Raw genomic sequence first — 11,875 nt, 5'->3', positions numbered from 1 at the left:
CCCTAACCCCAGACCCCAGACCCCAGATCCTTGAAAGTCCTTGAAAGTCCTTGAAAGTCCTTGAAAATCCTTGAAAGTCCTAGCTCTAACCCTAACTCTAGCTCTAACCCTAGCTCTAGCTCTAACCCTAGCTCTAACCTTAGCTCTATTCCTAACCCTAGCTCTAACCCTAGCTCTAACCCTAACCCTAGCTCTAACCCTAGCTCTAACCCTAACCCTAACCTTACCCTAACCTTAGCTCTAACCCTAGCTCAAACCCTAGCCACTAACCCTAGCTCTAACCCTAACTCTAACCCTAGCTTTATAAACCTAACCCTAGCTCTAACCCTAACCCCAACCCTAGCTCTAACCCTAGCTCTAACCCTAGCTCTAACCCTAACTCTAGCTCTAACCCTAACTCTAGCTCTAACTCTAGCCCTAACCCTACGTCTAACCCTAAGACTAGCTCTAAACCTAATTCTAGCTCTAACCCTAACTTTAAACCTAACCCTAGCTCTAAGGAAGTGTATGGTTATATGGTTACACGAGCAACTGTGTTGCAAAATTTCTATGATAAAATTGTTTTGGTCCCACTGAGATTCGAACCCGGGTCGCTGGGGTGAAAGCCCAGAACACTAACCACTACCCCATGGAAGCCTTGCTATCAGTGTATGGAACATGTATGGTTTTATGGTTACACGAGCAACTGTGTTGTAAAATTTTTGGGGTGCCACTGAGATTCGAACCCAGGTCACTGGGGTGAAAGCCCAGAGCACTAACCACTACCCTATGGAAGCCTTGCTATCAGTGCATGGAACATGTATGGTTTTATGGTTACACGAGCAACTGTGTTGCAAATTTTCTTTGATAAAATTATTTGGTCCCACCAAGATTCGAACCTGGGTCGCTGGGGTGAAAGTCCAGAACACTAACCACTACCCTATGGAAGCCTTGCTCTCAGCGCACGGAACATGTATGGTTTTATGGTCACACGAGCAACTGTGTCGCAAATTTTCTTTGATAAAATTTTTTTGGTCCCACCGAGATTCGAACCTCGGTCCCTGGGGTGAAAGACCAGAGCACTAACCACTACCCTATGGAAGCCTTGCTCTCAGCGCATGGAACATGTATGGTTTTATGGTTACAAGAGCAACTGTGCTGCAAATTTTCTTTGATAAAATTTTTTGGTCCCACTGAGATTCGAACCTGCGGCGCTGGGGTGAAAGTCCAGAACACTAACCACTACCCTATGGAAGCCTTGCTATCAATGTATGGAACATGTATGGTTTTATGGTTACACGAGCAACTGTGTTGCAAACTTTGTATGGTAAAATTTTTTGGGTCCCACTGAGATTCGAACCTGGGTCGCTGGGGTGAAAGCCCAGAGCACTAAACACTACCCTATGGAAGCCTTGCTCTCAGTGACTCGAGCTCTTGCTCGGTAAGAGCTTGGTTCGATCCCAGGTGCGAGAAATTACCTTGATGTGCTTTATTTATTTATTCTTTTTTTTTTTAAACCTTGGGTAGTGTACCTATTGAAGGTGTACCTACACATATTGTCATATAAAGCATGATTAAGCTGATTTTTATGTTTTAATTGGCGAATAAAGAAACAAGGAATAAAACACCAGACAAGTTTTAACATAAATGTTTATTAAAAATAATAATATTAAAAGCAAATTTCAAACCAGCAATCTAATGTGAAATTGCAGTAGATATATTGGATAACAATATTTAGGCGTACATAGGTATACACGTTATCTAAAAACGACTATAAGTGTTACACCACTATGCTAGAGTGATTACCAGCTCAGTGGCCTAAGAGGAGAGTGTCCGCCCTGAGATTGGGAGGTCGGGGGTTCAACCCCCGGCCGGGTCATACCAGTGACCATTATAACAATGGTACTCATTTCTTCCCTGCTTGGCACTCAGTGTAAGGGGTTGAAATGGGGCCCCCCCCTGCTGCTCACGATCATTGGGACTTTTGGCACTCACATGATCATTAAAAAAAGTCTTATCTACGCGTCCTCGAACATTAGCCGTGAATGTTCTCGGGGGGTCGGATGGAGGGGGTTCGAACTTGCTCATCTGTCAATCAAAGCTTTCAATGGTCTCCACGCGACTACGCTTACGGAAGCATTGAAAGCCAAGCCGCTCACTCGCTCTCTCGCTCACTTGAGGAATGAGAGCTCGCGTCGCTGACTCACATGCTCCGCAACGGCGCCGTTATTTTTTGATACCGTAACGTCGCGCGCGCCGAGCCCGGTTGAGCACCTGCAGCCGCCGTCGCCGCAGCATCCTCTGTTGCATCCTCCAGTCCGAGCATGGCAGCTTGAGAAGGTCTTCTCCCCTTTTTTTTTCTTTCGGTATTGCTTCCTTCGCCTGCCTGCCTGCCATGAGCCGCCCGCTGGTTGTGATCCACTCGGCGGTCCTGTTGCTCTTCGGAAGCGACGTGTTCCTGGTGGGGGCAAGTAAGTGACTCCTCATTCGGTCAATCCTAAAAAATGACAGCGAGGTCTTTTTTGGACATTTCATTGGGTACCCCCGCACAGTCTATCCATAATGCCATCCGCATTATATCGGTCATTTGTGACAATATTTTCATTTCACAATATCCGCTTAAGTAGTAGAGTAGCTCTGATTTTTGTCTTCTATCGAAATTTCTGTCATGCAGCCATAAATAAGAGAATTCCAAAGGGTAAATTCATCTTTGAGGGTTCAAAAAAACAAAAAATGAAATTGTACACATCACATTGAAATTGAAAAACATGTGACTGAGGTGTCATTTTTAAACTGGATTTATATTTGAAAATAATGAATCTCGCCTCAGGCTTCCCCGAGTTGAGTTTCCTCCCACATCCCCCAAAAACATCTGTGCTTGGTGACATCGATGCAAAAAGGCTCGGAGGATGATTCACATAACGCATCTCCAGAGAGCAACTTTGTCAAAGAATCATCTCCACGCATGCAGCTGTCTCAAAGTGAATGTAAAGGAAACTAATTTAGAACTTGCATTGATTCAAATGTGCGATGAGCGGGTGGGGGGGGGGCTTGCTCAGAAGGAAGGCAAGCAACTCCCAGGTGATTCCCATCAAACATGTCGTGTGACCCAAATCAACCGTGCAGAGAACCTCGATTACAGTCTGTTCCGCTTTTGTAATCAGCTGTCCTCTAAAAGGTGATAGATGCTCACCCGCTGACACAGTAAGGGAACATCCACAGAGGCGGATTTGAAAAGAAGCCAATAGAAAAAAAAAACAAAAAAACGATGCTACGTGGTGCCTTCAAATAGCCCAATTTGTCAAGCGCGGAAAAGGAGGGGAGGGGGACAAAAGACAAGCTGCATTGTAGCCAAAGCAGTTTGTCTTCCTCGAATGAAAGGAGGGCCCTCGTTATTCTCAAGCGTGACAGAGATGGAAAGTGCCACAGCTTGTGCACAATTAGCTCCTCGCCGCTTGCCCAAATTCAAGATCCACGGATCCGTTTCCGTCCTCCTCGGTCAGATCGGCCGCCGGCTCCCGTCAACGTGTCCGTCGTTCACCTCAGCTCCGACTCGGCGACCGTCTCCTGGGAGGTCCCCGAGGGGGACGTCATCATCGGCTTTTCAGTCTCGCAGCAAGTAAGTGTGCAAATTTGAAGAAATATCAACGTACTTGAAAGTGGAGGTCTTCACGCTTCTCCTTCAGAGGCAGGACCGGCACACGCAGCGCTTCATCCGGGAAGTCAACACCAGCAGCCGAGCTTGCGTCCTGTGGGACCTGCAGGAGGACACGGACTACGTGATCCAGGTGCAGTCCATCGGCCTCTACGGCGAAAGCCAAGCCAGCAAGAAGGTCCACTTTCGCACGCTCAAGAAGACCGAGCGCTTTCCCTCCAACAGTTCCAACCAAGGTGGGTTGGTTCGCCAAAGACCGCACAAACAACCCTTGCAAAGGGGCAACCTGAAGCGGTTACGTTGTCCTCCGTATTGGATGATCTGACACCCAACAAATTACTCGCGCACTGGGATTGGGATAAAAACGTCCACGGGTGCAAGTTTTCAAGTCCTGCCATAAACTAAAAAGCTCGGCCAGCGTCACTCTTTGTTCCTCTGGCTTCAGAGTTAATCATGCGCAACTTATTAGCACTTCTTATGTGAAGTTAAAAGGGCGTCGCCTATGAAAGATAACCAAGTGCAAAGTGCTGAGTGGGCAAAAGATGCTCGCATGGCCGCCGACGGCTAACTGCGGCATTTATCACAATCGGGGCGCCTCTCTCTCTCTCCACTTTGAGCAGCCGTGAATGGACTTTTTGCGAACATCGCGAGTCCCCGCCACACTGAGACTGCAAATACCAGAATCCATCTTTGAATGGCCTCCACGTGAGCCCATTTTCTGGGCTGGTTAGGCTAAGTGGAGCGCTGGAAGATTTCCATGTAGTCGTCGGGTTAAGAGCCCGCTGAGTGCCAGCTAACACTCAGTGGATCCACTTAGGAGGCTGAGTGGTCGCACAAGATGGGTATTTACCAGCGCGGCCACTGTATTAGCAGAGCACTTAGTAAAAGGTCAACTTGGTGTGCGACCCCTCGCCCCCTCCCTCCTCTAGATGACCCCACAGTGCAGGGCCTGGAGAGGTCACGACATCTGCAGACAGGAGAGCTCATCATCATAGTGGTGGTTTTGCTCATGTGGGCAGGTAGGTTTGCTCAACTCGATTTTCATTTGGAGAAGACTTTTAAGAACGCCCCTCGCTGGCTCGCCCTCTGCGACCTTCCTCCCTCCCTCCCTCCTTTGCGTGCAGCCGTCATCGCTCTGTTCTGCCGCCAGTATGACATCATCAAGGACAACGACTCCAGCAACAACAAGGAGAAGGTCAAGCCCACGTCGGAGAGGAGCACGCCGGAGCACCGCGTCGGCAAGGCAAGGCTTTGGTGCCAAGTGGCCCATCTCGGCCGGCCGGCCGGCCAGCCGGCTCAGACTTAGACACTTTTGACATTGTCACTTTTGTATCGAGACGACAAGTTCAATAGCAAGGACAAAGTGAGAATGAACGTCGTCATTTCAACCTCCGCAAATGATTCCCAGAAGTGACTTGTATACAAATTGGCATCCAGGCTTTTCTCGACTTGCCGCTGCGAGCTTTTCAAGGACTCTGAAAGCGGCTGATGGAAAAGTCGAGAGTCGATGGCGGCAGAGCGAGGCGGCCGCTTCACTTGTTCTCGCCGTTTGGCCAATTTTTCATCTCAAGTGCCAATTTATTGTTTGGTTTTGTTCTTGTGTTGCAGTTTCACCCATCCGTGCCGTCCATCAACATCATCGAAGTGTGACGCCGATCAAAAGAGAACACAAATGCAACACACAACCTCGGGGAGCGCAGCGGCATCAGTGTACATTTGCATTTTTTGATATTAGCAACGCTATCATGAATAGTTGTACTCTTTGAGGCTACGCAATAATCCATACAGTCGAGGTTTGGATTGGAGCATTTTACTTTTTGGCATTAGTGAACTTTATCATACTACAACATCCTAGAAAACACGTTCCGTTGCAATAGCAAAATCATATTTTGACCCCCCCCCCTCATGTTCCACATACCGTGCTGGATGGACTCTGCTGACCTGCATGCAAGCCATCTGCCGGTAGAGATGCGTCTTGCTAAATTGAACACCAGATCAAAAAATAAAAATAACGTGTCAGAGTTCATATGTGTACATTTTTCACTTGTGCCAAATAAAACTTTTCCATCTCAAATTCTCCTGACTTACTCGGATGTCAAATTAAATTCCGCACAATATGTGGAGACGTTTCACCGCAAGATATTCTTGACAGCCCGTTAGCGTGGCAACGTGCTGCTTGGATACAAAACGGAGAAGTGAGGTGCCTCAACAAATTTGTTTGAAAAGCACAAAGAAAAGAAAGGAGGAAACGAGACATGGCTGCGGCCGTCCGTCTTCCAAGAATGGTTCTTCGGGGCTTCTTGTACCAGCTGTGCGCTTGTGAGGGACACCGAGTGCTTGTGTCTCAAGAATGACAGTGGCTTTATTGTGAAGTTGTCCGCATTGTGGCAAGAGGAGGATCACGGTGGTGGTCCTCATGGTGGTGCTTTTGATGGCTGTCCTCATTGAGGCAACATTGTGGATCCACACTGATCCCACTGCGCTCGAGCGATCCCCTTGGTCTCTCGCGGTCCGACCGACTTCAAGATTCAAAGCTGCATGGGCAAAGACGGGTCAGGAGCCGGGCTTGACCATTCTGATGGAAAGACAGGGGGACACTTTTGTTTTGAATCCTTCAAAGAAGATGTCTAAGATCTGGGAGGATGATGATGATGAAGATCAAGCAAAATAAAAAGGAGAAATGGAGAGGATTGGAAAGGGGGGCCTGCTACAGAGCCACACACAACATTGTGGAGCGTCCACTGGAATCCAAACATCCATCAAGGAGCCTTACCACCGCCTGCAGTGTCCTCTACGTCCATGCTGCTGCACGTCACGTAAACAAGACAAAAGCACCACGTCTAACCGTTTTCTTTTTTATCTCAACTCATTTCAATTCTGAATAAAAGACATTGAAGGTTACCTTGCCAAAAGGTCATCCAGTCCGTCGTCCACGTCCTGCACAGATAGAAAACAAAAATCAATACACGCGTGTAAGCATGATTGGCGTGTAAGCATGATTGGAGTGCCATGTGCTCATTAGGTAGACCATCCAAACATTTTGGCCAACCTACCCAGGAGTCGTGTTTGACGGGTCGCCTCCGAGCGGGGTCGCTGCGAGGCGACGGCGAGCTGATGGAGGTGGACAGGAACGGCCGACGCAGCATCTTGTCGGCGCTGCCGGACGCGTCTGAAGAGAACGCCGCGAGCTTGACTTACCAGGAATTGAGTTCTTTGGATTTTCTTACCTGCGGGAAGGCAGCGAGCGTCTGTTGCCGCCCCGTGGCCGTTGGTGGCGGCTGCGCAAGAGCAGCATGCGCTTCGTGCCTTCCTGCTTTTATCTGCAAAGACAAGAGCAAACATACGGGGATGGGAAGAGGTGATGATTGTCAATTTTGAGGGAGGGTCGTTCAAATGACCTTGTTGAGCAAGCTCCCAAAGATCCAGGGCCACTTTGAAGGCCTGTGCCACAGTCAGCGTCACGGCCTGAGCCTGCGCCAAGAAAACAAATATTTCATCATGTGCAGGTGTGCCTGCCTACATTTGTGGCTGTGTAGCGTAAAATTGAGGCTACCACAAGATGGCGCCAAACTGCCACAATTGCTGCAAGTGTGAATGTTTCAAAAGGTTTTTGTTTTGTCAATGTCAGGCAAAAAAAAAAACCTACAATCTTCTTCTTCTGGCAGAGGAAGGCGTGACACTCCAGCGTCTCGTTGAAAGCGCTCTGAGACACGTAGGCAAACACCTTGTCCTGGCTTTTGTCTGCTGTGCAGTACGAGATTCTGCAAAGAAAGCAAGTCAAAATAGCTCGATGATAGGTGAAAAAAATGGCAGTTCGTGTTCATATCTGAATCGGTATTCACTACTAAATACAAATACATTTTTCTATTTATTAATCCAATGTCATTTTAGATTTGACTCCATTCTGCCTTTGGATTCAGCACCTCACGTCGTTTTGTGGAGCTTGTAAAGGCAAAAGGAATCATGATTGACAGCAAGCTTGAGAAGGTTGTGTGCACGCACGCACGCACACACAAATGCCAAACGTTTGATCCCCCCCCCCCCCCCCCCGAGTGTGATGAGCGAGGTAGAGGAATATCAATTTCATAGCACCACTCTTGATAGCTGCACCTGCAAACGCTCACAAGATGAAAATGCACTTACTTCCAGTACTTCACAAAACCAAGAGCCAAAAGCCATTTAAGCATTTCTATGGAAATATTTCAAACAATTTCAGGCCTCATTTGGGTAGGCAGCACTGGGATCTCGACCTTGCTTGTGACAATACGTATGTCAGCGATGGCTGACAGCGCAGCTTTGAACGTGGCCAATTAGCGGATTGGGGGACTTCAAGATTAGACGACGGCACCAGATCAAACGACGACGCCGGTCCCCTGCCCGGAGGTCTGTTGTGGCAGATAAGGTGGATCAGGGGACACACACACACACACCGCACACGTACTGCCTCCTTACCTCCACTACGGAATTATTTTTAATAAGATTTAGCCTTGAAAAAAAAGGGGGGGTGGCTCGGTCCCCCTTTCAATCATTTTGTTATTTGGAGCAGTCGAGGGTTCCTTTCCAAACACGAGTCACCTGTAGATGGAGACGTTTTCGACCAGGTCCGCCGTGTCCGTGTCGGTAATGACGATGCCTTTCGGGGAGACGGTCAGCGTGACTTTGCGGAACTTCTTAGCGCCGGCTCTGGCCTGAGGAGTTCAAAAACAAATCAATTCTGATGGCGTGAGGTAAAAGTGTTTTCAAATCGCCTCTTGAAATGTGTGAAAAGTACAAAGCCGCCACTTCGATAATAAGCACAATCGTGCAGGCGAGTGCTAACGACGGCAGGGAAAAAAAAACACACACAATAAGATGGTCTTATCGCATCAGAAAGAAAATCAAATCAAATCAGCCGTTCCCGTCAAGTCGCTGGGTTTCCAAGGGAACAGACGGAGACAAGCGCGCACATGCCGCTAGAAATCAATTCCGAATGAATACGAAGGTTGGCTTGACGTGGACAAACGGGAAACATCCAGCAGTGAGGATTTCTTCATTTGGTCACTCACCGTGGTAACGATCCTGCGGATGGCGGCGGCGGCCATGTCCTCCCCTTTGGGCTGGCCCACTAATGTCATTCCCAGGTACTTGAGGTTGAACGCCATGCCCTCCAACAGAGTCTCTTTGGTGTCCGTCCAGTTCTCGGGAAGCTCTGCATTGGGGACAACGCCGCACAAAGCGCACCGGACATTAAATATACACGCAAGAGAACACACAGGGGGAATCAATTAGCAAACAAAATGGGCAGCAGAGAAATTTTTTATTTTTTTTTTTGCTTAACTTTTGGGATGTTTGTGCTGGAGAGCCAAGCAAAATCACCTCCAGATGTGCACGCAAGTAAGGCAGCAAACAAAGCTTTAGCCCAGATTAGAAGCAATTGATCCCGCATATTAAGGCTCCAATCTGGACATTCAAAGTGATCCAGTCCAGCCAGGCTGAGCCATCTGCCAGCAGCACACACACACACACACCCATACCCGTAGGCTCCCCGCTAGCTTGCACTAGCGCCTTCCAATAACTCTGAATTATTAAGTCGTCTTCAATCGCGCCGCTTGGGTGAGTTTGATGTTAGCCCGTGCGAGCGAGTCCCGTTCAACTGCAACGGTTTGAAAAATGATACAATCCCAAATGGTATGAAATGTGGCTGTGGAAATTGTCAAACTTGTTTTTCAGGCCCAGTCAGCATCCGCACCCCCCCCCCTTCCATCTGATCATATGCATTCTCTTTGCATTGACAGTTTTATTCTTCATCAGAGGCTATTTTGAATCTGGGACACCACCTTGATGGGGCGGGGGGGGGAAATAGGCCGCACGTTTGGGGAGGAGGACGGCGGCTCGCTCGCTCGCTCGCTCGCGCATTTGCGCCTTACGTTGCAAAAGCAAGAAAAAGCAAATCCCCCGACCCCCCCATTAAAAAGCCATTAGGGTATTAAATGGAGCCCCTGAGAGGTAACCTAGCAGCTGCTCCTCAAATATTGACAACAATAACAAGGAGGGGGAGCAAAGGGCTGCCGTTGCTAGGCAACCGCATCCCCAACAACCCCGGAGGAAGGCGGAGCTTACAAAGCACATCGCTGAACGCTTGGCAGAGCATCACACCAGCCACTTGAATGTGTTCAACATGATCGTTTCACCCCCCAAAATACTTTCATGAATACTTTTCGTGGCATAGCCATGACTAATTATAGCAGCATTTGAAGTGTGGCAATACTGCAGTTCTTCAGCTACCATTTGCATAATTCATAACAAGGTCAATCCATTAAAAATGATCAAATTTGCTTTTCAAAGCCGTGCTTGCTTTGAGTTTGTATGCAGCAAAAGCTCATCATTATTCATTCCAAAGTTATTTTTAGGGCACGGCGGCAACGTTTACTTCCACGCTTTCACTTGGAGGACCGCTGACAGACACACACGCACACACGGTGGTGTGTGTGTGTGTGTGTGTGTGTGTGTGTATGCCCGCGCCTTAGCACTCAAGCAAGCCTCCAAAGATAGCTTCTCACCATTTCCCGCTGTTGCATAATTCACTTCACCTCAACCGGCCGGGCCTCGAGGGACTTGAGAATGTGAAAAGGCAACTTTTCCATCTGTTGAGGAGAGCTGCTTTCGATCCAACGCTAATTTTGTCCCAATTCAGGCTTGGCAACTTCTAACCAACATGGCCGGCCGGCCGGCCGACTTGCTGTTCAATTGTGGGGATCTACGACGTGTTGCAGGACGTATTCCTCACAATAAAGGTGACTTTAGTGTAAGAAATGCAATCTGGCACCAGCCAGCATTCTAATTGCAAGCACTGGTGCTTATTTATGCTGGCAGAGTTGTCTCCTCTGCTGAAACGTAATGAGGCAGCGAGAGATAATTATTTCTCAGCGGGGCTTTCCGACAGCCAGCCACCATCCCCAAAGCATAAGCGCTTCCTCCGACCGAGATAGTCGGCGACAATAATAAGCGTTGCCCTTGATACTTTGTGATGCGAGTCAAAGGGACAGCTTGCACCGGAAGGCGCACGCTGGGCATCATCCGCTATGACCTCGGCAGATGAGATAAAATGTCACTTTGTTGGTGAGCAGCCGCAAAGATGAAGAGAGCCTCAAGGTTGCGGATGCTGAACTTGGGAAGAAGGAAGGAAGGAAGGAAGGAAGGAAGGAAGGAAGGAAGGAAGGAAGGAAGGACAGTAGCAGTGTACAATCCAAAGCAGGTCACAACGTGAGGCGGATGGGGAAAGTGGTCCTCACGCAAGACATTTGGAAGGCAAACAACTTTGGAAGTTGTGTGTGGACACACAACAAAACAAACAAAGGGCAGCATGAGCCACAAACAATCACCTGGTCGCTGAATGTGATAGCCTCGCAAAGCAGCTCGGACTCATTTCAAGTTCACACATTGAGGACAAAAGTGAAGGCAACAAAAGCCACAAAAAAAGCAGCAATTGAAGGAGGTTGTGCCTTTGGGGATGAAAACCTGAAATGTGAACATTCATTTCCCATACTGAAGACAACAAAAGGCGCAAGCAACAGAATAATGCTCTTTTTCAAATGCATTCTTGAGTTAGCAGCTGTTGGTGCAAGGCAGCCTGACTTACTTTCGTGCTTGGAAGTTCCCCACGTGTGCCGCGGGACGCCAGGGCTCTTGATGATCGCTCTCCCGGCGTTTTTCAGCGCGTCCATGGCCGACGGTGCAACTGGACGCGACTGGACGTCGTTCCTCTCCTCTCCTCTCCGCTCGACAGGCAGGCAGGCAGGCGTGCTGCCCTGTCCTCCTTGGCGTCCGTCCGTCCGGCCGGCTTGCCACTGTCAGTGTCCCGCTCGCTGGCTCGCTCCCTCCCTGCTGGTGCCCACCGGTGGTGAGCAACTAACGCCGAGCAGAGCGACACCCTGGCCGGCCGGCTTGTCTCCGGTGCTAATCGAGGGAGGGCGTGTCCCTCCCTCCAGGCTCTATAGGGGGCTCGCCCAAACTTACCCACATTTCCATTTTCTTTTTTTTCTTTCTTTTCTTTTTTGACAGGGAATGTTATCTGAAATGATGTGTATGTTAGGTATAATAGCACGGCAAGTGTTACATGTTTTATAGTGATAAATGTCAAATGTAACATTGAATACGTTTATTTCAATTGACTTATCATACGGCAGAAAAACATATATTTTTCTTTTGTTTACACACTGTAACGACTTTTTAAAAAATCTAATAAAAATATAGAACTGTAAA

At 48.5% G+C, this 11,875-nt stretch overlaps 2 protein-coding genes across 9 annotated transcripts; one reads left to right on the top strand and one right to left on the bottom strand.

The window, feature by feature from the left end:
• Nucleotides 1-1,803: 1,803 nt before the first annotated feature.
• fndc4a (fibronectin type III domain containing 4a) lies at nucleotides 1,804-5,718 on the top strand. Of its 2 annotated transcripts, XM_049757992.1 has the most exons (6): nucleotides 1,804-2,450; nucleotides 3,483-3,598; nucleotides 3,666-3,870; nucleotides 4,564-4,653; nucleotides 4,759-4,877; nucleotides 5,243-5,718. In XM_049757992.1, exons 1-6 carry the CDS (start codon nucleotides 2,375-2,377, stop codon nucleotides 5,282-5,284), a joined length of 648 nt encoding a protein of 215 aa, XP_049613949.1. In that variant the 5' UTR covers nucleotides 1,804-2,374; the 3' UTR covers nucleotides 5,285-5,718. The 2 variants fall into 2 exon arrangements, with proteins under 2 accessions (XP_049613949.1, XP_049613950.1); XM_049757993.1 differs by lacking the exons at nucleotides 4,564-4,653; nucleotides 4,759-4,877.
• On the bottom strand, nucleotides 3,678-11,827 carry si:dkey-71h2.2 (low density lipoprotein receptor adapter protein 1-B). 7 transcript variants are annotated; one of them, XM_049757990.2, is made up of 10 exons: nucleotides 11,253-11,827; nucleotides 8,680-8,822; nucleotides 8,210-8,322; nucleotides 7,281-7,395; nucleotides 7,033-7,105; nucleotides 6,862-6,954; nucleotides 6,688-6,827; nucleotides 6,537-6,571; nucleotides 6,408-6,439; nucleotides 5,429-6,209 (listed from the first exon to the last, which is right to left on the bottom strand). In XM_049757990.2, exons 1-10 carry the CDS (start codon nucleotides 11,335-11,337, stop codon nucleotides 6,163-6,165), a joined length of 876 nt encoding a protein of 291 aa, XP_049613947.1. In that variant the 5' UTR covers nucleotides 11,338-11,827; the 3' UTR covers nucleotides 5,429-6,162. The 7 variants fall into 7 exon arrangements, 6 of the variants coding, with proteins under 6 accessions (XP_049613947.1, XP_049613942.1, XP_049613943.1 ...); XM_049757985.2 differs by having other exon boundaries at nucleotides 6,688-6,803; XM_049757986.2 differs by having other exon boundaries at nucleotides 6,408-6,436; nucleotides 6,688-6,803.
• Between the last annotated feature and the right edge of the window lie 48 nt (nucleotides 11,828-11,875).

This window comes from Syngnathus scovelli, chromosome 20 (assembly GCF_024217435.2).
Source record: "Syngnathus scovelli strain Florida chromosome 20, RoL_Ssco_1.2, whole genome shotgun sequence".
Classification (NCBI taxonomy): domain Eukaryota; kingdom Metazoa; phylum Chordata; class Actinopteri; order Syngnathiformes; family Syngnathidae; genus Syngnathus; species Syngnathus scovelli.
This window is presented reverse-complemented; position numbering and strand designations above follow the sequence as displayed.